The sequence below is a fragment of the Arvicola amphibius genome, chromosome 3, assembly GCF_903992535.2.
Source record: "Arvicola amphibius chromosome 3, mArvAmp1.2, whole genome shotgun sequence".
Taxonomy (NCBI): Eukaryota; Metazoa; Chordata; class Mammalia; order Rodentia; family Cricetidae; genus Arvicola; species Arvicola amphibius.
Genome location: NC_052049.1, coordinates 127,733,754 through 127,759,405, shown reverse-complemented (window position 1 = coordinate 127,759,405; position 25,652 = coordinate 127,733,754). Strand labels below are relative to the sequence as shown.

Genomic DNA, 25,652 nt, shown 5'->3' with positions numbered 1-25,652 from the left:
TGTTGTTATTGTTGTTACTATTGTTATTGTTGTTATTATCTACATAGTCCCCCATATCATTGATAATAATGACAATAAAATTTGAAAGCTAAAAAGAATTAATGACAAAATCAGAGCATACAAACTTATTAAAAAATTAGACTATATACTTTTGTTAAAAGGTCAGTGGCCAACACACACTACCACTTGATTTAATACCAACTAAAAATTAAAAAAAAAAAAACCTTGACAGTGGTGATTGAGGATGTACATTTGGATATTTTCAACTTAGGGTAGTTTTTATGCCATAGCCTAAACAGTTTTTGAAGTTATTTTATTTATATATGCATTGAAACTTGGCTTAATAAACTTAAACTTAATAAATTTCTTTTATTTGTTTCAGGCGTCTGATCACAGATTCAAAAGTTAAATTAAAATATCAGCATTTAATAACAAATAGCTTTGTAGAGGTAAGTGGTTTATGCTTGTCTAATTTTAGTTTTTAAAAATTGTGTTTATTAATACAAATACTAGTTAGGTTCTTTTTGTAATAGTTTTGTTTTTTTGAGACAGGGTCTCACAGTGTAGCCTTAGCTGGCTCTGTAGACGAGGCTGGCCTCTAACTTGTAGAGATCCATCTGCCTCTGCCTCCTGAGTACTGGGTGCCCAGCATCTGAAGTGCTAATTTTTCAACTGAAATACTAGTTTTCAAACTGTCAAGACCCTGCTACCATATTTAGAACACTTACTAAAAGAAAATAATTAGAGCCGTGCTCATCAAATTACTTTTTTAACGGTATTTTTCTTTACTTTTTTTTTATCCCTAGCAAAGAATTGCAGTATGTTATTAACATGGCATAATCACGTGTATTTCTCTGTCTTACGATTCATTGCCAATAAAGAATACTGTAATTACGGTTTTAGAGAGTAGCACTGGCTACTTTTTGGGAGGACTTGGGTTCTTTTTCCAACACTCACATGGTAGCTCACAATTGTCTGTACTCCAGTCCCAGAGGATCCAGGGCCAGGCATTAATACAGTGCACAGACATACATACAGGTAAAATTTTTTAAAATAAAAACGATGCTGTATTTATATTCTCTCTATATATTTTTTAGACTCCATTGGTCAGCAAATGGCCTTACCTCTGTTTGCAACTAAAGATTTATTGGGCCTAGTGGTGTTGACACTTGCCTTTAATCCCAGCACTAGGGAGGCAGAAGTAAGAGGATCTTTGTGAATTCAAGACCAGCCTGGTCTACAGAGCAAGTTCCAGGATAGGCTCTAAAGCTACACAAAGAAACCCTGTCTCGAAAAACTAAAAATTTAATGAATGAATGAATAAATATTAAATAATAATTTTTAAAAAAGAGGACATGCCTTTAAAACTCCATCATTGAGGGAGGCAGAGGTGGATCCCTGTGAGTTAGTTCCAAGACAGCTAAGGCTACAATGAGAGGTACTGTTTCAAAAACGGGCAAACAAAAACGGATTTATTGGAAAATATTTATTGCATATTTGTTCTTACTGATTTTGTGCTGTGTTGGCACAATTGAGTAGCTGCTACAGAGAACACTGTATATAGGCAGTGAAACAAAATGATTTATTCTCAGGTTTTATTGAAAGTGCCAAGTCCATGATAGTTAACGTCTGTATAGCTTGGTATTTTAATTCTAGAAAATAGTCTTTATTAATTAAATTATAAAATTTCATATTATAGGTATAATGTATATTTTGAAATGATCAGTATACTTTATGCAAGTGATCTTGTAATGAGTTATATTCCTAGCTAGTTAGTTGACTTTTGAATCCTGATGCAGAATGTTACTTTAAGACATGTCTTATTTATGTAATAAAATATTTTATAGTTTGTATTTTACCTGAGTGGGATGGTGCACTCTGGGAAATCGTAGCCCTGGAGTAGTTGGGGCAAGAGAATTGCAAGTTTGAGAGTACTCTGGACTACCTAGTGAGAGACAACTTCTTAAAACAGATAGATAAGTAAAAACCAAAATTAAACACTGCATGAGGCAGAGGCTAGTGGATCTATGTGAGTTATAGGTCAGCCTGCTGCTTTACATACCCAATTCTAGAATAACCAGGTCTACATAGTGAAACCTCGTCTTAAAACAAACAAGCAAACGAAAAACAGTTGTAGAAAAAGTTGAGAATCAATTGTTAAAAGGATTATTTTATTTTCAGGAACTAGTAAGAGTCAGTCTTTTCCTATTGTGTAAGATTGGTTTTGTGTTTTTAATTTTTTCTCTAATCAAAGTGAGAAATGAAATAAGTCCATTAGCTTCTCCCGGGATGTTGTATAGCATCTAAACACCTTCCCAGATTATGAATTTACCTGATTTTCTTGCATTTTAAGAAAATTTCCCTGGGCTTATTTTGGTAGCACACATATATGTGGAGGTCAGCCTCGTCTACGGGGTGACTTTCAGGCCAGCTGTGACTGTTTAGTAAGACCTTGTCTCAGAAGTAAAAGTTTACTTTAGAATTGAGGTTAGTAATCACTAACTAAACTGGCACATGGTTGCTTAATCCTGTAGTCTCAGAAATAGTGAGGCTGAAGTAGAAGGATTGCCATAAATCTGGAAACAAGCTAAGGAGTGGGATTTGTAGGTAGAATAAAAAATAGTTCTTATGTTCTATATGTTTAGAATTTTATGTTTATGTTTAGAATTTTAAAGATGATTAATCTTGTGAGGGTCTGGGCATATAGCTTTGGTCAAATGCTTCCCTAGCGGGTACCTAAAACCAAAGTAAACAAATAATGAATCAGCAAACTAGATCTTCTAGAGTTGGGGCGAAGCTCCTTAGGTAAAACACTTGCTTTATGCGGTCCTGAACTTTATTCAAAAAAAAAAAAATATATAAAAACAAGTTGCAAGGATTGCTTACTATTTAAAAGGCTTCAGTCAATGTAACCTGCTCCTTTTTTTCCTTTTTCTTTCTCTTTTCTTCTTCTTCTTTTTTTTTTGTTTGTTTGTTTGTTTTGTTTTGTTTTGTTGGTTTTTGATTTTTTGGCTTTTTTGGTTTTGGGTTTACAAGACAGGGTTTCTTTTTGTAACAACCCTGTCCTTGATCTCACTGTATAGACCATGCTGGCCTTGGAACTCAACAAAGATCCACCTGTCTCTGCCTCCTAAATGCTGGGATTAAAGGAATTCACTTCCACTGCCTGGCTAATCTGCCACGTTTTTAACAAAGTAAAATAGTAAAATATCCTTATCTTCCTAGATGGATAAAACCTAACACATTTCTCATTAAAAGGTGATAATTATAACGAGAAGATATTACCCTTCAGAGCACTACTGTGTACTTCATAGGGACTATGTACTTCATAGGGTTTGGTTATCTCTCTTCCAACTTTATTCTAGATTTGTGTATTTAACTTGCTATCATTTTAAAGATTTTCTAACTTGTATTTTAGTGCAACCGACTGTTAAAGTGGTGTCCTGCCCCAGATTGCCACCATGTTGTCAAAGTCCAATATCCTGATGCAAAACCTGTTCGCTGCAAATGTGGGCGCCAGTTTTGGTAAGCAAGTGATTTCCTAAATGAGTGAAGTGAATGTAGAGTTTCTGTGTTTTCTTTTTAATCATGCAAGGAGATACTAGTTAGAATAGTCTCTATTCAAGATAATAAATTCTTTTTCTAACACACATCCCAAACCCTGTCTATTACTGATTTTATTAAAATTTATTTTATTATTGATTTTGTTAAAAAAAAAAGCCCTCCTTATTTCTCATTACCATTTTCCTAGAACAAAATACCAAGATTATCTAGTATTTACACATCAGTAATTTCTTTATCAAACTGGGAAACCATGGGTCAGTGTGCTGGTGAATTATTTGTGTTGTTGTGTGAAGATGGAAGTTTCCTGTCTTGCAGCTGCTGGGTGCCAAATACCCAGTGCCCACTTCCTAAATCACTACACAGAGGCTTAGTATGCTTGACCAATATAGCCAGTCTCATTATTAACTTACTAATTAGCTCTTACATTTTAAATTGACCCATATTCCTTATTTATGCTCTGCCATGTGTCATTTTGGCATACCCAAATCCGAGTCTGGCTGGTGTCTCCTGACTTTTGGAGCCTGCTCTGGAACTTGCTCTGTATTCCAGTCTGGCCTCAAACTCAGAGATCCACCTACCTCTGTCTCCCGAGTGCTGGGATTAAAAGCATAAGCTACCACCGCCAGGCCCAATCTGGATTTTGTTAGAGCAATTCAGTTGACAGATCTTTACAATGGACAAGAGGATTGTTGCACAGCGGTTGTGGGTCTGCTTTTTACTATACAGAGACTATCTTGTGAATAATCTCACATGGTAGATGGAACAATACAGCTGTGTGCATCTCTTTATTGTATTGTTCATGAAAACAACCCTTGTGACAATCACCTTATAAACCATTCCTAAGTGTGCATGTGTGCGCCTGCGTATTCTTGCAGGGGGTGGGGGCATGGTGGTGTTGCGACAGTCTCTACATAGTGCTGGCTGTTCTAAAACTCACTAGTAGATTAGATTAGTAGATTAGACTGGCCTCTTCAAACCCACAAGGATCTGCTTGCTTCTGCCTTCCGGGTGCTAGGTTAAAGCCATACACCATCATACCCAACAACCCCTATCTTTTAATGCTGTCACGCTGATGATTAGGTTTCAACATTGTTATCAGGATGGAGCACTTGCAGAATATAGCAGAAAGGTTAAAAGATTTTACTGTCTTTTTAAAGAAAATGAGGGAACTAGTGCTAACAAATAGGTGTTTCGTTGGTAGATATTTCAGTAATGTTCTGATTCTTTAAAAATCACCTTCGAATTAATAAGTATCCCCAAAGAGCAAATAAATTCACAAACATGCAAGCCTGTATACAATGCAAATTGTGGTGATTAAAGATCAACAGTGCCCTTATAGTTTTAGAGTTTAGTCCTGTGACCTGGAGTGATGATTCAGTGTGTAAAGTGCTTACTCTGCAAGAGTTAGGGACTTGAGGCCCTGTAGTGATGAGGCGAGCAGGCCTGCTTTTCGTCCCGCCCAGCTCTCGCATGGCTAGCTTTACATCTGAAATAACAACACACAAATTGTATTCATTTAAACACTGCTTGGCCTTTTAGCTCTAGCCTGTTACTGGCTAACTCTCATATCTTGCTTAACCCATTTGTATTAATGTGTGTAGCACCACGAAGTGGTGGCTTACCAGGAAAGATCTTAACCTGCGTCCATCTCAGAGAGGAGAGCTATGGCGTCTGCCTGAGGCTTCTGCCTCAGTGCCTTCTTCCCAGCATTCTGTTCTGTCTACTCCACCCACCTATGTTCTGACCTATCAGGTCAAGCAGTTTCTTTATTAATTAACCAATGAAAGCAACAGATAGACAGATGACCCACCTACATCAAGGCCCCAAACCACATAAAGCTGGGCACCCCAGCTTGTACCTGTACTCCCAATGCTCCTATAGTGATACAAGGCAAAAACAAGAGATTTACTAGGAATCTGTGAGCCAGGTAGGCTAGTGTGCATAGCAGTGAACACTAAAAAGGGAAGAGAGGCCCTGCTTCAAAGAAGATCAAAGATGAGGACAGGTGTTGTCCTCCAACTTTCAGATGTTTACTATAGCATGCACGTGCTACCACACATCGAATTTACCTTTGTTTCAGACGAGAAGATGAAATCTGATTCCATGCATACTCTCAATTTTTTGTTTTAATAAGAAACATTTCTCTTTTTTGTAAAGATTTGTTTAATGTAATTAGATTTATTTATGTGTATAAGTGTTTTACCTATATGTATGTATATCACATGGATTCAGTGTCCATAGAGGCCACAAGAGGGAGGGCATCAGATCCCTTTAACTGGAGTTGGTTGTCAGTTCTCATGTGAGTGCTCTTGTCAAGCCTGGGTCCACTGCAAGAGCAACAAATGCTCTTACTTATTGAGCCATCTCTCCATCTCCTTGTCTCTTTTTGTTAGGAAATGAAATGCAGCATACATTTGAAGCTCCTTGGTTGCCTGTTTTATCAGATTTCCTGTCTGCCTTGTCAGAGAAATAATCATATCCTTAACCTCATTACTTCTCTGTTTGAGAAACATTTTTATAAATTATGTGATAATCACATTAATAACTGGTTTCATTTTGTATAGGTTTGACTAAATTTCTTCTTTGACAATTTTACACATAACCAGTACATTTTGATTATTCTGTCCCCACCCACCCAATTTCTCCTGTCCCTATCGACCTTTACTGCTGCATCTCTGGAATTCCTTTCCCACATTCATATCTTACCTTGTGGCTCACCAAGCTCCTTCTGTGTAGGTTTGGAGATAATTGTTGCAGCCTGGTGGGCTCCACACCAGTGGGTACACTGTTGTGTTCTGTGTCATCCCTGCCCTGCCCCGCCCCCATTTTGAGGAAGGGTGTTATGAAGCTAGCCTGTAATTCTGTATTCTCCTTGAGGCCTAGGATTTTACAGGTTACCATGCCCCATTCGATGTTTTCCATAAGCGTTTGCGTTTTCTTCATTTATACTCCTAACCGCTTAACATACCTCTTAACATACATGTACTTAGTACTAGGATTACAGATGTAAGCCACCATAATTTTTTTAGTTTGAATAGATTGACCACCATTTTTCTCTATGGGGCTGAGTTTAATCTAGTCACATTATGCAAAGATGTCCCCTTTTGTATCTGATGTATTATTTTCTGTATATTAGTATGAAATTGCAAATTAACCTTCAAATGCAGGCTTTTGTTCAGCGAATGAAAAGTATGCACTGGTGAAACCCTACTAAAAGTTTCTCAGTACAATCTGAGTAAGCCAGTCTTGCTAACAGTACTGTGTAGTTATCAGGGCATGTCTTTATGCTTTTAATCATTCCCATATCACACATATTGATTCTTTATTTGCTGGTCCTAGAACACACTAATTCTGAAAAAAATATTCACTGTAAAATAAATAAACACATTCCATGCCTTGGTATTTGCCAATCATTTAGAATTTCCTGGCAATACTGGGGAGCTGTAAAGGTGAAATGGTTGAGTTGCTTACTTACAGTGAGTAGTATTAATTATGTAAACTCCTGTGTCCTTTAACAGCTTTAACTGTGGCGAAAATTGGCACGATCCTGTTAAATGTAAGGTGAGATTTGTTTTTTTTTTCCTTTTTTTTTTTTTTTTAAAAGAGTCAGTACATTCTAAGATTTGATTAAAGATAACAGCTGATGACTTTGTACTAGCAAATGGAAGATTTTAATCTGTGCTTTTTGTTTCAGGTGATCGTTTGCAAGTATTCTATGTACGTTCGTTTGAGTGTTAAGTTTCTGATAACTCTTAGAATACCCATGAGTAGTTAGGCTTTGTTTTGGGGAAATAACATAATTTGATTTTTCATCCAGGGTCCAGGCTTCCCATTCAACTTTAACAAGTCAAAATTTTCAGTTCTTCGGTTGATCCTATATAAATGAGTTCGTTTTTTTTGTTTTGTTTTGTGTTTTTTAAGACAGGGTTTCTCTGTAGTTTTTGGAACCTGTCCTGCAACTAGCTCTTGTAGACCAGGCTGGCCTCAAACTCACAGAGATCCGCCTGCCTCTCCCTCCTGAGTGCTGGGATTAAAGGCATGCACCACCACCACCCAGCAATAAATGAGATTTTACACCCATAAATTTTCCAAATTTGAGAATATTCATAATGATAATCTATTTTTTTTGAGTCTTACATTTAAAGATTTCCTTTGTTTAAGTGCTGAAATAATTTGCTGTCCTTAAGGTTCTAGTTATATTCTAATGATTGTTATTTTCAAATAGTGGTTGAAGAAGTGGATTAAAAAGTGTGATGATGACAGTGAAACTTCTAATTGGATTGCAGCTAACACAAAGGTTGGTCCATCTGTGTATCCTCCCACCACTATCCCACCCCTGAACTGTTAGGTGTATAAGCATTAGCAAAAGCAGTGTGAGTTAATGTTGGTTTGAGCCTTATGATAGCTTTTGTCTACCCCACCCCATCCCCAATGGCTACATATGGATTATTACCTTCCGGTGTTTATTTTATTGAGTGGTTGTAATGCATTATGCATAGTGCTTTACTTTTATTGTAAAAACATGGATTTCCTGTAGATAAAACTTATTTTGCTAAACTAAAATTTCATTCACTTGACTTATATTGGCCTAATGTCAATTTTTTTCTTTAAAATAATTTTTTGTATTGTGTGCATGTGCATATATGAGCTCATGTCTAGGTAGGGGAGAACCACACTCAGGAATCAGATTTTGCCTTCCACTATATAGGTACAGTGTATTGAACTGTTAGACTTGGTGGTAAGTACCCTTACAACCCTGAGCTATGTTGCCAGCTAATGTAATTTTCTATTTTAAGTTTCTCAGTTTTACTTTTTATAAGTTAGTCTTCAGGGGCCAGGATTTAAGCGGAGTAACTAATTTTATGTTTTGATTATGTAAAGTAGACCTAGCTGAACTGTTTCTCCGAATCTACTTTATGCTATACATCTAAACTAAGCTATGATGTAAGTGAAAACATTGAACGTGGACCCATGTAGTAGTCCTTATTTTCATTTTGAAGTATGTTACTAATGAAGCTAGTTGTAAATTCTGTCTCTTTGGGGCTTTGATTGTAGCTCAGTTAATAGAGAACTTGCCTAAAAGGCACAAAGCCCTTGTTAGTCTCGATCCCAAACACCCTATGAACTGGAGGTGCTAGCACATCTTGTAATCTCAACACTGGAGAAATGAAGGTGGGAATCAGAAGCTCAACATCAGCCCAAGCTATACAAGACCTTGTATCAAGCCATAAAAACAAGGGCTGAGAAGATGCCTTGGTGGATAAGTCCTGTTCAAGTATGAAGAAATGAGTTCAGATCCCTGACACTCATAAAAAAGGCAGGTGTGGCCATGTAACCCCAGTGCTGAGTTTCAGAGACAGACTTTCTGGAGCTTAATGGTCAACCCCTGTAGCTGAATATAAAGAACTCCAGGTTCACTGAAGGTGTCTGAGAGTTGTAAGGCTGAGAGCTATAATGCAGGATATCTAGCGTCATCTCTTGCACACTTGTGTACACAATCTCCACACCACATCTGGATCCCTGAGTTTGAAGCCAGCCTAGTCTATATAGTGAGTTCTGGGACAGCAGGGCTTTGTAAAGAGATCCTGTCTCAACAACAACAAATGCTTAAAAAGTAAATAAGAACAAAAATGGAAATTGTGAACTTCATTATGAATTCAGTTTGAAAGTAGGGGCCTGATTACCTGCTTGCCTGACTCTGAAGGCCAGACTGCTTGTATGTGGATCTTTGTGACCTAGAATTAATTTCCTTGTTCTTACTATTTTGTCTTTTATTCTTGTGATAAGCAGGAACAAACAGCACTGTTACAAGGCTTATGGGTTTATGCTGTGCCGCATATAATGCTCTGCGTAGTGCTCAGGATAGAAAGTACTCTATAGCTAGGTGACACTCAACAGTGGGTTATGATGAGTAAAATACTTCAAAGTTTTATCAAACTTACTATCTCTGATTAAAAATATTTTGGTTATTTTCACTGGGGTGGAGATGGTTCAGAAGCTCAGAGCACTGGCTGCTCTTCCATAGGACCTGGGTTCAATTCCCACGTGCATGGTGGCTCACCACTTTCTATAATTCCAGCTCTAGGAGATCTGATGTCCTCTTCTGGTCTCCACAGGCACCTGCACACAGATGGCAAACACACAGACATAAAAAGAAAAATAAATATTTTATAAAAGGGATTACACTGTTAGTCTTATAAAACCCAGTAATAAGCAGGGCTGTGGTGGCACATTTTTTTGAGGCAGGTGAATCTCTGTGTTCAAGGCCAACCTGGTCTACAAAGTGAGTTCCAGGACAGCTAGGACTGCAACACAGAGAAAACCTGTCTCAAAAAACAAAAACAAAACAAAGCTAAAGACCCCAGTAATAATGATACAGGTTATTTTTTAATGGTATTTATTACATGCTTACTACTTTTGTAAGTGACTTAAGTGTAATAGGTCTAATAGATAAATAAAATCTAGAACTGGCTTCTCTCAATGGTAGCAATACAGCTTAGTGTAGCATTGACACCAACTTTATAGTTTTTTTTCTTAGGAATGTCCCAAATGCCATGTCACAATTGAGAAGGATGGCGGTTGTAATCACATGGTTTGTCGTAACCAGAACTGTAAAGCAGAGTTTTGCTGGGTGTGTCTTGGCCCTTGGGAACCACATGGATCTGCCTGGTAGGTTGGACAAATGGTAGAGTATGTTAACATAATTATGACATATATCACATATAAATGATATTTCTGCCTTTATCACCTGACTTGAGCTAAATGAACAATATGTATTTCAACAGAGGACTATGTTAAGTAGAGCCAAAGAGAGGGAGTAAGTGGTCATTTCTCACAGGAATTAATAATTGAGATTAACCTTTGGGTTGAGATTTTCATTAATTGTAGTTGGAAACAAAATAAAAGGAATACTGAACAGAGATGGAGTATATTTTAAGTTCATGATTTATTGTCTGATGACTCTAGGTAGACATTGTAAACTAGTATTTATCAACAGAAATTTAACCTGTGTGTTTTTCTTACCCTACACGTCATTAAACAACAGTTTTGTTGTCTTTAATAATTGGAAAGTGCTGGGCGGTGGTGGCGCACACCTTTAATTAATCCCAGCATTTGGGAGGCAGAGGCAGGCGGATCACTGAGTTACAAGGCCAGCCTGGTCTACAGTGCAAGTGCTAGGACAGGCTCCAAATCTACAGAGAAACCCTGTCTTGAAAAAAACAAAACAACAACAATAAAAAAATTTGGAAAGCTACTGAACAAAAATCTGTATTTTTTTGCTTCTCTTTGACACTTTTTTGGTTTGGTTTGGTTTTTTTGAGACAGGGTTTCTCTGTGTAACACTCCTGGCTGTCCTAGAACTCGCTTTGTAGACCAGGCAGGATTAAAGGTGTGTACCACCACCACCCAGCCTACCATCTCTTTGAAATAGACTTGCATTCCTATTTGGAAGAGCTATCTATAACTTGTATGTAGTTCTTTGAATGGGCCTTTATTGTGCAATTTTGAAAGTTCTTCAAGACTGAGAGTTAATGTTAGATCTATGTGCAGTTGTCTCTTGGCATCCATTGGAGATGGGGTCTAGGATACCCTGTGGATACCAAAATCTGAGCATTATATACAATAGTATAGTACTTTTATGTATGTAGATTACTTGTAATACCTTGCACATAGTAAATGTTCTGCAAACAATATTATTTAGGGTATAATGACAAGGATAAAGATATCTGTTTGTGTTCAGTACAGTTGGGAGTTATCGTCAGTTATTTTTTTGCTCTAGGAAAGATTGTTTTCATGGTGCATAATCCTTGGATTCAAAGGCTTCCTGTTTTAGAAGGCATTCTTCATTTACTTCTGTACTAATAGATAATTTTCTTATATGCATATTTATTTTGGAAAATGCAAGTTAAACTTTAGATGAGTTTTGAGAAACAGGAGCTAAGCACATATGCTGATGAGAAATGAAAGTGTTTCTGGGTGTTATAATGTGCAGAGAACCTGCTTTTTATTAATTTGTGTTACCTTCCTGCTTTCTGTTGGTTAACCTGGTAAGTTGTGGGGGATAGAAGTTAGGAAATAGAACTTCAGTATAAAATAGGATGTTGTGAGGGTAGAAGTGGCATGGTTAGATGAAAAGGGCTTGTATTGTGTGGTTTACACATTGTCAAATAATTCCAGCACTGTTGATGACTGGAAGCAAGGGAAAGGGTGCCGCTTCAAAATAAGATAAAGAGATAGAAACTTAAGACAAAAAATAGGCATTTGCTTTTCGTTTAATTGGGACTTGTAGTTACAGTGATTGGAGGATTGGTGATAGGGATTGTTTCTGGAGCTAATTCCAAGGTAGTAACTGTTTGTTAATGGGGAATAAAGAAAATATGCCATTGTCAGAGCTGAAGACAGATATTCTCTGTTTCTCTCCCCTCCCCTCCCCTCCCCTCCCCTCCCGTTTCCCTTCTTCCTTCCCCTCCCCTCCCCTCCTCCTCCCCTTCTCTCCTTTCCCCTCTCCTCTCTTCCCCTCCCTCCCATCAGATAGGGTTTTTCTGTGTAGCCTAGGCTGTCCTGGAACTTGCTTTGACCAGGCTGGCCTGGAATTCTCAGAGATCTACCTTCCTCTATCTTCCCAGTGCTGGGATTAAAGGTGTGTGTGCTGCTGCTGCATGCATGTGTACACACATACACACACACACACACAGATTTTCTGTATTTTAGGAAAGCAAACTATAGGGTTCCCAGAAACTAAAATAAGGTCACTGTATGCTTTTCTATGCCAACCTAGTGTTTCGGGGAGGGGGGATGGAAAAGATTTTTTTCAAGACCTTGTGAGTTTGATGACATCACTGATCATGACTCAGATTTTAATTAAGTTATACAAAGCAAGAGAACTACCATAGACTGAATGATGACCTGTTTGAAAGGGTCGTGCCTGTATGCTGTTGACCTTGCAATTGTATCCTCTGTTTTCTGTGTATTCTTAAAATGCCTTTCATTTGTAAAAACAGTATTCCAAGTAGCACAGTCAGTTATTTGAGTTATAAATATAGGTAGATCCTAAATATTTGCTTTGCTAGCCTTAAAATTTTCAATAGTTTTGGAAAGGAAAAGCCTGTATTAAGTTTGTGCTTTAAATTCCTTTTTAAAAAACATTGCAAGGAGTGAATATAGTGGCACACACCTTTAATTCCAGCAGTCAGTAGGCAGATGGATCTCTAAATGATGGTCTAGCCTGGTGTGCATAAATAGTTCCAGGCAAGCCTGAGTTACACAGAAAGACCATGTCTCAAATACTAACAACAAGCAAAACTCGTGATGTTTAAGAGATAAGAAAAAAACCAATGTTAATAGTTTACGAAGAGAAATCAAAGGCAGTAATCGTTTAATTAAATGAAGCAAACTAGTACATCAAGTAAAAATATTGAATTATCAGGTGAAAATTAACATTAAATCTTCCTATTCCAGATAGATTATCTGTGTTACTTCAAGACCAATTGTGGTTACATCTCAGTAGTGGAAAATAGGCAATAGGCTAGTATCAAAGATTAAACAATTAAAAGTATAACTTTTAATTTTAAATTTTAATTTTAATTTTAATTTTAATTTAATTTTAATTTTAATTTTAATTTTAATTTTAAATTTCTGAGATTTGTGATTTAATCCTATACCTAAAAACTATATTTAAACCATATTTCTGCCAAATATTTCATTTGGAACAGAAATTTGTAGCCTATTGAGTAAGGGAATGTCTTTAAAAACTTTATGAAATATTCCCCTACTTCCTTCTGTTTTCTGGTACATTTTTGTAAGAGATCATCTTATCTCCAAAACCATCTGTTACTCAAACATAAGTCAAAGAAAGGTATTGAAAACACATATACCACCACACAAATATATAGACAAGCACGTCTCTTAAAACTGCTTTCTGATACATAATTTGGTGAAATCAAAGATAACATGTATTCGTATGTTATGTGTGCATACAAATTCATTGACACCATTACAGTTCTGAAGGGATGAAAATAAAGCTCAGTGGCAGAGCATTGGCTTAGCATGCGAGAGGCTTTAGATCGAATTCTTAACACCACGTGCTCTCACGCATATTCAAAAAACAATTCTTAAAAGCTTGGTAAGTCTGTACCACTCAATTTTAGATTCTTTAAAAAAAAAAAAAAACAAAACCACGTGTATGAGAGTGTGTGAATCTGCTTCTGTCACACAAATGGTCACTCATCTTTCAACAGCTGCCCACAAAAGACCTGAAGAGGGCATTAAATAACTTGGAATTGGAGTTCCAGAAGGTTTTGAGCTGCCCACTGTGTATACTGGGAATCAAACTCTGGTCCTTCTGAGTAGCAGTATTCTTAGCCTTTGAGTCATCTCTTGAGCCCCATGCATTTCACTTTTAACATTTAAATTCAAGGTTTTTTTGGGGGGAAGTAAGGAGGGATGGGGTTTTGAAAATCTCTTCATCTAGCTCTAAAATAAAAGGTTCACTGTTAACAGATGCTGCAGCAACATGTTAGTTCTTGACTTCCTGCTGACTGAACTACTTTTATGTATTTATTCTGAATCTCTCTTTGAAAGTCTATTGCAAGTTGGATATAAATAAATAGCCACAATCAGAATGTAGTCTCTCATAAAAGATATGTAGTAGTCAGGTGTGGTAGCTTAATCCCAGCACTTGGGGACCAGTGCCAGACAAATCTCTGAGTTTTAGGTTAGTTTGGTCTCAAGCTAACCAGGACTAGTGAGACCAAATAACAACAACAACAACAAAAACCCGATACATAGTAACAAGGACAAAGGAAGTGCCCATCATTTCCACTCTGAGCTAATTTCTCTGGATGTGTTTCTTCCTTCCCTTTTTTATGTATCAGTTTTCAGTGACAGTTAATGAATCATAGAGGTATATAAGTACATCGCACAGCATCTCTTAAAGAGTAACTTGCTCATTGTTGGTTCTTTGGTTTATAAAAGGAAAGTGAGTAACAGATGGCTTAGGAGATAACATGATCTCTTCAGAAGCAGTTTAAAGATCAGACTATAAGTAGTAATCTTAAGTTCTATACTGCAGTGTTTTCTGGTGGTTGTAGCTTAGCTGGTTTGGAATGGGTTATCCAAAAGATGCGGAATTTCCTATTACTTAATGGAGAGTTGATCTAGTACTTTAGACACCCAGAATATTAGGTGTTGGATTACATACAACCCTCCCAGTGTTGCTTTATTTAGTCTTGTGATTTTTTTCCACTATATCAATAGGACCCTGTGTGTGTTGACATCTGTTTATCTGTTGTGAAACAGAATGCTAGTTCTAGATAATCACTTAGTACAAATTAAAGTGCTACATCCTGTTCCTTTTATAATTGATTTAAGGCTTTCTGAAACTCTTAATTTTTTTTTTTAAAGGTACAACTGTAACCGCTACAATGAGGATGATGCAAAAGCAGCAAGAGATGCCCAAGAGGTGAGTTGCAGCCGTGGCAGGGCAGCACTGGCTAAGAATGCCTGTTCCCATATTTCTAGGTTAATTTTATAGAAACATTCAGAAAGGGACTCTTTTACGGTACTTATTAGGAACATTTAGTTTTGTTTTCTGAGACAGGCTCTGTAGCCCAGATTGGCATCAAACACATGATCTTTCTGCTTCTGCTTCTTCCTGACAGCTGATTATAGGCATGTGCATTGTGCATACTCAGTCTTTTTTGTTTTGTAATTGGTTTGTGAATTTTGAGACAAGCTATTGCTTTGTCCCTTGATTTTTCAATCTTAGTTTCCCATGTCTGAAATTACGGGGGTATGCCAGTCCTCCTCCTCTATAAGGACAGCCTTGTCTGTTTCCTTTCTTTCACTTGAGCTAGTTATGTTGGATGTTTTAAGGTTCCTGTGGTGACCTTACATGATTGCCTTCACCTCTGCATTCCGTTCATTCAGCAAGGAGAATGAGAGACCAGCAGTTGTTGAGTGAACTGCTGCTATTCTGTATAGAGCACACAGTGTGTCACTTATTTTTACTTTTTGCCTCACTATTTGTGTAATTCTGATAGGTCAGGTGATTTTGAAACAGACTCCCTCTGGAGTCTCTATGCTATTAGGAAAGGATTCAGACAATAGTTTTGTATTTCTATTTTTTTTAATCTCATAATTTTATAGTAGTTGTAGAACCATTGAATTTTTTGTTGTTATTGGTTGTTTTGGTTTTTCTAGACAGGGTTCCTCTGTGTTAGAGTTCTGATAGTCCTGGAGTTCACTTTGTAGACCAAGCTGTCCTCGAGCTCACTGAGATATTTCTGTCTGTCTGTGCCTCCCAAGTGCTGGATTAAAGGCATATACCACCACCACCTGGTTAAATCTTTTGTTCTTTCTTTTTTGAAATAGATTTATTTATTTTTATGTGCATTGGTGTTTGGCCAGTATATGTAGTCTGTGTGAGGGTTTCAGATCTCCTGGAACTAGAGTTACAGATAGTTGTAAGCTACCATGTGGTTGCTGGGAATTGAACCCAGGTCCTTTGGAAGAGCAGTCATTGTTCTTAATGTCTGAGTCATCTCTCCAATCCTTTATTTATTCAGTCATTCTTTTTTGAAATTCCTAAAGACAAAAATGCTTTTTAGCTGGATGGTGGTGGCACATGACTTTAATTCCAGCTTCTGAGTTTGAGGCCATCCTGATCTACAGAGCAAGTTCCAGGACAGCCGAGCTATACAAAGAAACCCTGTCTACAAACAAAAAATGCTTTTTAAATGGTATTTCAAGCTGTATACAATCCAAAACATGGATTCCATATGTTTCTTATTGTTAGTTTTTGGTTTTTTTTTTTGTTTGTTTGTTTTGTTTTTTTTCGAGACAGGGTTTCCCTGTAGTTTCTAGAGCCTGTCCTGGAACTAGCTCTTGTAGACCAGGCTGGTCTCGAACTCAGAGATCCGCCTGCCTCTGCCTCCCGAGTGCTGGGATTAAAGGCGTGCGCCACCACTGCCTGGCTATTGTTAGTTTTTAAAGGCAATTTTTTGCCTGTAATTCCAACACTCTGGAGGCTTAGAGGATCACAATTTTGAGACCAGCCTTTGACTGCATAGCAAATTTGAAACAAGCAAGACTCTGTTCGCTCTACACACACAAACCTCAATCATTTCTAATTAAAGAAAAAAATGCCCTCCCGCCCAATACATATTACTATATACTCCCATATTGGCAGAAGTAAAGATACTATCTTTTGCTATAATTAAAATAATAAACGTTTCACAGATATATATGAAAGGTCTTTTAGGAGGTTGTAGTTTAGGTGGTTTGTGTTCTGAGTCTTTTGGTTTTTCACGACATGGTTTCTCTGCCTCCTGAGTGCTGAGATTAAAAGCATGTGCCAGCACTGTACAGCAAGACATTTTTGTTTTAACCTTTTAGCTCATTCTGGGTTCAAAGTACTGGAATTACATGCATATTATTTAGTCCTTTCAAAGAACAGAAAAATTCTCACAAATTAATAGGGCTGGCTTAAGTATATTCACTACAGTATTTAGATATGTGAATGTAAAACCACTTGCAAATATCTTATTTCTATATAGCTGTATAACCAGATCAAATCACAAGTCAGTGAAATTTGTCTGCATTCATTCAATTATATAGAACTGAAATAATATACCACTGTGTCTTGTTTATGTGGTGCAAGGGATAGAATCCAGGGATTCGTATATTGAAGGACAAACATTCTACTAGCTGAGCTACATTTCCTGTACTAAGTTGTGATTGTTGTTATTGTCATCATTTTAATACTTAAAAAAGGTGTGGTGGCACACATTTTTTATTCCCAGCAGAAATAGGCAAGAGGATTTCTGTGAGGACAGCCTGGTCTGCATAACATGTTCCAGGAAAACCAGAACTGCTCAGAGAAACTGTGACTCAAAACCATCATATTTTGTGGTCTGCTAATACCTGACTGTTTAGTACCTCTACTTTACTTCCATTTAATGGTCCTCGTATCTTACTGTGATGAAACGCCATGACCAAAAGCAACTTGGGAGGAAATGGTTTATTTTATTCTTACTTCAAAATAACAGTTCATCACCAAAAGCAGAAACTCAAACAGGGCAGAAAACTGAGACAAGAGCTGATTTAGAGGCCATAAAGGGGTGCTGCTTACTGACTTGCTCCCCATGGCTTACTCAGCCTGTTTCTTTATAGAATCCTGGACCCAGGACCACCAGCCCAGGGATGTTACCACCCACAGTGACCTGGGCCCTCGTCCATTGATCACTAATTAAGAAAACCCCTACAGGCTTGCCTATACCCGATCTTATGGAGACATTTTCTCAGTTGAGGCTTCCTCCTTTCTAATGACTCTAGCTTGTGTCAAGTTGACCTAAAATTAGTCAGTACAGTTACTTTGTATTATTCTGATTTATAGATTATTAGTGGCAGTCATGATTTCTCTAGCTCCCTGTTTAGACTTGATGCTACTGCTTAGTTCATTTTTATGACTTAATAGGGATCAAGATTGTATAAAATTTTTTTGACTAACAATACCACACTTTTTCCAATATACTTTTAGATTTTGATAATTCCATTGAATAAAAAGAAAAGCTTTTTCCTTATGTGTGGCACTGTTTTATTCCTACTTTTTTTTATACTTACTCATTTTAATAAATTCATACTCAAAACAAAACCCCTCTATGAAGTCTGGATGTATTAAAAAGTCTATCAGGGTCCTTCAGAGGTTGCAGCACTATGAAAATGCAGCAGGAGGAAATCTTGGATCTGGCAGAATGCTGGAATGCCCAGTACCAAATTCATTTACACCAGACAGGTGACTTGTACCTACTTATTATGAATTCTGAATGACTAGTAGACCAGTTAGATATAGCTAGAGATCATATTTAGCACGGCTTGTTTTTGAAGACCACACCATCTCAGTAAAATCCCTTTCTAAGTTCTCTTGGGTGTGGGGTGGAGTTGGGATATTGTGCATAGCTTTTAAATTAGGGGTCTATAGATTTTGTACTTCACAAGTAGGACCAATCTAGAATCTTACACTTCTGTAGGGCACAGTGAAAGATTTCATATCACTGTCATTTATTTGATGGGATATACCATTACATGCTTATTTAACCTTTTGGTTTTTTCCTCATGTTCTCCATTCTCGCGTGCTAACCTGATGTCTCTTGGGTTATTGTAGTCTTCAGAAGTATTAGAAATTTGGTACACAGTCCAGAAAGATCCTTGGTGGTACTTTGAAAACTTTATATACTCTGTTTGCTGACAGTGGTAAAATTTGAATCTTCTTCTGTCTTTGGAAGTCAGAATACCTTTTCTGTAGAAGATCAAATAAAGCCATCCCCGATGGCACAGGTGTGTAACCCAGCTACTCAAAGGATGCTCCTACAAGACCATTCTGTGAAACTTAGTGTCTGTTTCAACGGGGTGTGTGTTTTGGAGGAACTATGGAAATGGCTCAGTCTTTAAAACAAGACTTAACAAAAAGCATGAACTCAAATTTAGATCTCCAGCATCCACATGTCAACTGCCTGTGATCCTAGCATTAATGAGGCAGAAACAGGACTTCTGTGACTAGCTACCCAGCAAGATTAGTCAGAAACCGCAAGGTCCATGTTCAGTGAGAATCCATGCCTCAATAAATTGTGATCCAGAAAGACAGCCTATATGAACTTTGACTCTAGACATGCACAAATTCTGTACACACATATGAAGGGGTTGGGGAAGAAGGAGCCATTGAGATAGTTCAGTGAGTAAAAATGTTTGCTGTACAAAACTGGTAAACTTACATTTGATTTCCTGAATCCACAGTGTGGAAAGAGAGAATTGATTCCTGAAAGTTAACTCTGACTTCTTGCTGGCATATGTATGCATGTGTGCATGTGCACACACATACACACTCAAAATGGGGGATGATGTAAAAGTAAAGAAAAGAAGGTGGGAGGGATTGAATCTCAGTGATAGAGTTTGCCCAGCATGGGCAAGGCTTTGATTGAATCTCAGTGATAGAGTTTGCCTAGCATGGGCAAGGCTTTGATTCCCAGCACTGAGGTTTGAATCAATACCCGCTGACTGTAATCTCCACGATGATTACTCAAGTCTATTTCTCTCCTTACTGCTAAGGAAGCCATAGGCTTTAACAAATGAATGTGATTGTGTTCCAAATAGCTTTACTTAGAAAAAACAGTTAGTAGCTACACTTGACTGGCCTGCCAGTTTTCTAGTTTTGGTTATTTTGGGAACTCTTTTTCAAATTGTGAATTAATTTTTCATTCTGCATCTTGGTATTTATTATTAAGCTCTTATTTGCATTAAAATTTTTTTCTTTGATTTCTGAGGGTTTTATTTTGTAGGCTTTTTTTTCCCCTCTTGAGATAGGGTCTCTATATATATAGTCCTGTCTGGCCTGGTCACTGTATAGATCAGGGTGGCCTGGAACTCAGAGATCCACTTGCTTCCTCTTCCTGAGTGCTAGGATTAAAGGCATGAACCACTACACCCAGCTTCATTAGTTTTAATGAGAAATAGTTTTCAGAATCATAAAGTATATGAAATCAAGTCCTCTCGCATCATATGTGGTAATGTGATAAATTGGGTTTTCTGTTAGATTTTATGAATTTGACAAATTTGCAAATAGTCATACTTACTGGAAAGTAAACATGACAGGCCGGTTAGTTCCTACATAGTTTATTTGCTCATTGGCATAATTGTTATCTCATAAGTGTTAGTTCAGCACCTACCCAACTCTTTGCCAGCCATGGTTGATACATGATGCAAATATAGCTCTTATGAGGTAGGAAGTAGAAAGAGACACATCTTGATTTCAAGGCCAGACTAACCAGTTTCCCGACCCTGGGGGGTGGGGGGGTGGGAGGAGGAGAAGTCAAACTTCCGTTTGACTTTATTTGTGATGCTTCAGTATTGTGTATGATATTGGAGCATGTGGTTGAGTCATCCTGAGGTTCAGAGTTTATATATTTAAGAAGAAGATCAACTGTAGATTCTTCTCTAAATAAATATTTTTTTCCTCTTGAGACAGGGTTGGAGCTTTGGAGCCTGTCCTGGAACTTGATCTGTAGACCAGGCTGGCCTCAAACTCAAAGAAATCTGCCTGCCTTTGCCTAGCGAGTGCTGCGCAATATTTATATTTCTATATACTTGGTGTAGGGTAAAAACCCCAGCTAAGGAAAACCAGCCAATCCTTGAGCACTTTGACTCTGAGCCCAGAGCTACTGAAGGAAACACGGAGGATCTGAAACCTGAGCCAGTGTAAGAAACACTTTTTCCCAGAACCAAAGACACATACCCTGACTCCGAAACAAGTGCCAAAGAAACACACTTTGTCCCTAAAAACAGAGCCAGTAGAAAAAGAAAAAAAATGCCCTGGCCCTAAAATTAACCAAAGACTCAAAAAGGACCAGTGAAAGAAACAGTTTGGCTCTGAAAGCAGAGCCATCTCTGCCCCTGACCAACTAAATTAGCCAATCTCTGAGCATAACTTCTTCCTGGGAAAATTTCGCCTCTAAGAAGCCCTGTATAAGCCCCTCTGCCTGTTCAGCTGTTGGCTGTTATTTACTACCCTGGCAAAGGTAGCCACTCTCCTGGACTCCTCTTTCCCAAATAAATCTCAAAAGAATATTGGGTGAAGATCGTCACTTGGTGTATCATAGAAGGTACCCGAGTGTCTGTTATTTCTAGACTTTAAAGGATGGAGAGAAAAATATATATGTATATGTGTGGTAAAATCACACTTAAATTTAACTAATCGTTTTCTATATATCAGGCACTAGTGATACTAAGTATATGATTTAAAATCGTCCAACACTTCTAGAGATGTTCAGAATAATGAAAGAGATTTTACATCAGTTATTTTTGTAAGACAATAATAATGCAAAATATATTTGAAGTACAAATTTATGTCATTAATACTACTTTGTATATTATCACATAATAGACTTTACTGAATGCCATTATTGTATGTACATGTATTGGGAGTGTGTTTGAAATTAAACCCAGTAACTGATGTCAAACAAGCGTGGGTTTTAGGCTTTACCCCAGACTATATCTGTAGTGCTCTAGCCCTCACTGTTAGATTGTTGTTGTAAGTATGTATATATTTGGTTGGTGGAGGGATGGAGTAGTGGAGACACAGACAGAGATTCACTTTATAGCTATGGCTGTTCTTAATTTATGCTAACCATGCTTTTCTCAATTTTGGCAATTCATGTTTCTGTCTGCTGAGTGCAGCTGGTATTACAGGTGTGTACCTCCATGCACAACCTCCTCTTTAGAAATATAGCTTATTTGAATCAATTATTGTTCAGATGCTTCCAATTCTGTCAAATTTCTTCCTGTTTTCATATTTTTAGGCAGGATCTTATATTGTAAATTATTAAAATTTTAAATGTATTTTGTGTGTTTGTGTACACATGTACATACACATGCATATACATGCATGCTCACAGAGGACAGTTGTCAGGATGTTCTTTTCTGCCTGCCACCTCATGAGATCTGAGGATTAAATTCAGGGTGTCAGACCTGTGCACAAGTACACTGCTCAGATTTGCTTTATAGTTAGTTGAAATCTTGTCTATAAATTGAATTTGATAACTTTATTTCCTCTTTACATTATCCTTCTCTTGCTTCATTTTAAAAAATTGCCATTTGTTTATTGAAGAAACTAGGTCATTTTCTCCTGCTGCTTTTCCAGCCCTAAAGATTTTACTGCTTGTTAATAAATAACTACCTTTTTTGTCTCTCTACTACTACTACTACTACTACTACTACTACTACTACTACTTTTTTAAAGACAGGGTCTCCTAAAAATGAGAAAAGATAGATTTAAAAAAAAAAAAAAAGACAGGGTCTCACTGTATAGCTCTGCCCGGTACTCTCTATGTAGACCAATTTGCCTTCTTAGTAAGTCTATAAATTTAAGCAAATTCAGACTCAGCAAAAAGAGCTTTGAACTTTTTTTCTGTTGGGTGGGGGTTTGAGACAGGGTTTTTCAAAGACTGGGTTGTCAGTAAATTTGTTTAGCTTGCACACAACACACCAGCCACACACAGCTGCTTCTTGTTTTCTAGCTCATTGCTTCCTCTGTAGAGTGCTATCCAAGAGAATTTTTTGTATTGCTAAATTCAACATTGTTTAATTTGTTTTTCACTAATTATAGAACAGACATTTTTAAATTTATTTCCACTAATTGTAGAACAGACGTTTTAATGTTGGATTAAAATAGACAAATATGTGGCTCATGGCTGCTGTATAAAAACTATAGTAAGGCATTCAGAGCAGTAGTCTCAAAGGTAACTGAATAGCTTTATTCTTAATTTTAAATTAAGAACAATTCTAAATTACTGTTTTATTTTATCAGCAAATACATGAAATTTCAGTTAGCAATCGTAGTCAAAAATAATAATACTCATGGATATGATATTTACTATATGTATAAGGTTGATGGATGTTTAACTATAGGTAATTATTTTGTCACCTTGGTTACCTATTGTTTTTTATGGATATTTGACATTAACTTATTTTTGAATACAAAGTGTATTATTGACAGGCTGGTCTCCCATTTCTCATCCTGTTCCCTCCTCTGAGTTCAGTGGTTTTAGATTCTTCATATAAGTCAATATTGTGTAGCATATGTATTTCTATATAGGCTTAGGACATTGTCTTAGGTGGCTAGCCATGTTGTTGCACATGACCACCTGAGCAGTATTCCATTTGCTATGTATGCCCCCTTTTCTTTATCCATTCATTTCTAATAAATGAACTGATTCCATGGCTTGATTATTACAAATAATAAACGGAGAAATGCAGGCATACTCATAATAATTATTTCAGGATTTGTTGTTGTTGTTATATACCCAAATGTGATAAAACTGAATTTTATGATGGTTCTGCTTCAGTTTTTAAGGGCCTTCTGTGTTTTTTGTTTGTTTGGTTTTTTTGTTTTTGTTTGTTTGTTTGTTTTTTTCGAGACAGGGTTTCCCTGTAGTTTCTAGAGCCTGTCCTGGAACTAGCTCTTGTAGACCAGGCTGGCCTCAAACTCAGAGATACGCCTGCCTCTGCCTCCCGAGTGCTGGGATTAAAGGCGTGCGCCACCACTGCCCGGCTTCTGTGTATTTTCTATAGTGATTCTATTAACTTACATTCACACAATTCCTTTCACTCCACATACATGCCAACTCTTGGTATCTTTGCCCTTTTGAGTGACAAGCTGTTTTAATGTGTGAGGTGCTATCATATTGTTGCTTAATTATACACCAGCTTTTGTACATAATATGTATGTCATAATTACAAGACCTTTATTTTTCTTACTGCTCAGCGATCTAGGGCAGCCCTGCAGAGGTACCTCTTCTACTGTAATCGCTATATGAACCACATGCAGAGTCTACGCTTTGAGCATAAGCTGTATGCTCAGGTGAAGCAGAAGATGGAGGAGATGCAGCAGCACAACATGTCCTGGATCGAGGTGCAGTTCCTGAAGAAAGCAGTCGATGTCCTCTGCCAGTGTCGTGCCACACTTATGTACACTTATGTCTTCGCTTTCTACCTCAAAAAGAATAACCAGTCCATTATCTTTGAGGTAGGATTAGTTCCTGGACAGGGGGAAAGGCCACTTTTTTCATAAACCTTTTCTGTTTAAAAAAATGTAGGTAAAAAAATATGAGAAACGTTTTTCTTATCTTAAACTGCATCAGATTTAAGTGGTTTAGCCAGCTAGTTAACTGTGCTAGCACTTTAGTCAGCCCTCGATTTGAATGTTTACTTTTATCATGGATTAGCGCTGTAGACTTATCTCATACTTCTCCCCCTGGTGGTTTTCCTGTTTTTTGTTTTTTTTTTTTTCTTTTCTGGAGTTTTTATTTGTTTTGTCTTGTCTTATTTTTTGAGACAGGAGGGCTTAGCTCTGTAGTATAGACCGCTCTCAAACTCAAAGAGATCTCCCTGCTTCCTGAAAATTGGGAGGCACACCCAGCTTGTGCATTAATATTACAGTATCAATATTTGAAAAACTTTTATTGCTAAAAGCCCCCCCTTTTAGCCATCATGTCAACACTAAAGCTAACTACCATATTAACTTCTAATAATAAGGCTAATTTTGTGCTTATTAAGAACTTTTGATGTGCCAGGCATTGCTGGCGCACACCTTTAATCCCAGCACTTGGGAGGCAGAGGCAGGTGGATCTCATTAATTTTCGAGGCCAGCCTCGTCTACAAAGTGAGTTCCAGGATAGCCAGGAATGTTACCCAGAGAAACCTTGTCTCGAAAAACAAAAAAACACAAGAAAACCAAACAAAAGAACTTTAGATGTGCCAGGTGCTGAATAAGCAATTTATATGAATTGTGTCACTGAAGGCTCATAATATCCTAGGATGGTAAGTGTTCCATTCTCATCTAAAATAGAGAATAGCAGGGGTTGATGGCTCATGCTTGTAATCCTAGCATTCAAGAAGCAGAGGGAGGCACATCTTTGTGAGTTGAAAGCAAGCCTGGTTCTTGTCCACCCAAAACTACATAGTGAGACCCTGTCTCAAAAATAAAAGGCAGCAACAGCAAAAAGTGATGCATAGAATACTGATCTTGCTTATGATGTAAAATAGATTTATTCACCTGGATATGATGACACATGCTTTTAATCTCGGAACTCCAGAGGCAGAGGGAGGCAGATCTCTATTGGTTGGAGGCCACTTTGATTTACATAGAGAATTCTGTGCCAGCCAGGATTACATTCACGGTAAAGACATGGTCTTTTAAAACAATAACAACAATAACAAAAGACTGTATATATTTAAAGTTATGCAAATGCCTGCAATGCAACCAAATATGGGCAACAATAAGGTTATTTTTAACTTTTTAGTTTTCAAAAAGAGCAGCTCTCAGATCTAAAAAATTGTAAAGACCTTCACACATTGTCCTTAATATTATTCTAGAGGTTAATGGTTGAATCCCTTTTCTAACTTTTTTTTAATATTTATTTATTTATTATGTATACAATATTCTCTCTGCATGTATTCCTGAAGGCCAGAAGAGGACACCAGACCTCATTACAGATGGTTGTGAGCCACCATGTGGTTGCTGGGAATTGAACTCAGGA

General features: G+C 37.3%; 1 protein-coding gene across 1 annotated transcript in view; it reads left to right on the top strand.

The window, feature by feature from the left end:
- Arih1 (ariadne RBR E3 ubiquitin protein ligase 1) overlaps nt 1-25,652 on the top strand; it is a 96,154-nt gene that overhangs the window by 65,291 nt on the left and 5,211 nt on the right. Inside the window, exons 6-12 of the mRNA XM_038321609.2 lie at nt 383-449; nt 3,419-3,525; nt 7,083-7,125; nt 7,790-7,861; nt 10,103-10,233; nt 14,968-15,025; nt 23,879-24,139. Of these exons, the coding sequence (XP_038177537.1) occupies nt 383-449; nt 3,419-3,525; nt 7,083-7,125; nt 7,790-7,861; nt 10,103-10,233; nt 14,968-15,025; nt 23,879-24,139 (739 nt within the window). The remainder of the gene's footprint in view (nt 1-382; nt 450-3,418; nt 3,526-7,082; nt 7,126-7,789; nt 7,862-10,102; nt 10,234-14,967; nt 15,026-23,878; nt 24,140-25,652) is intronic.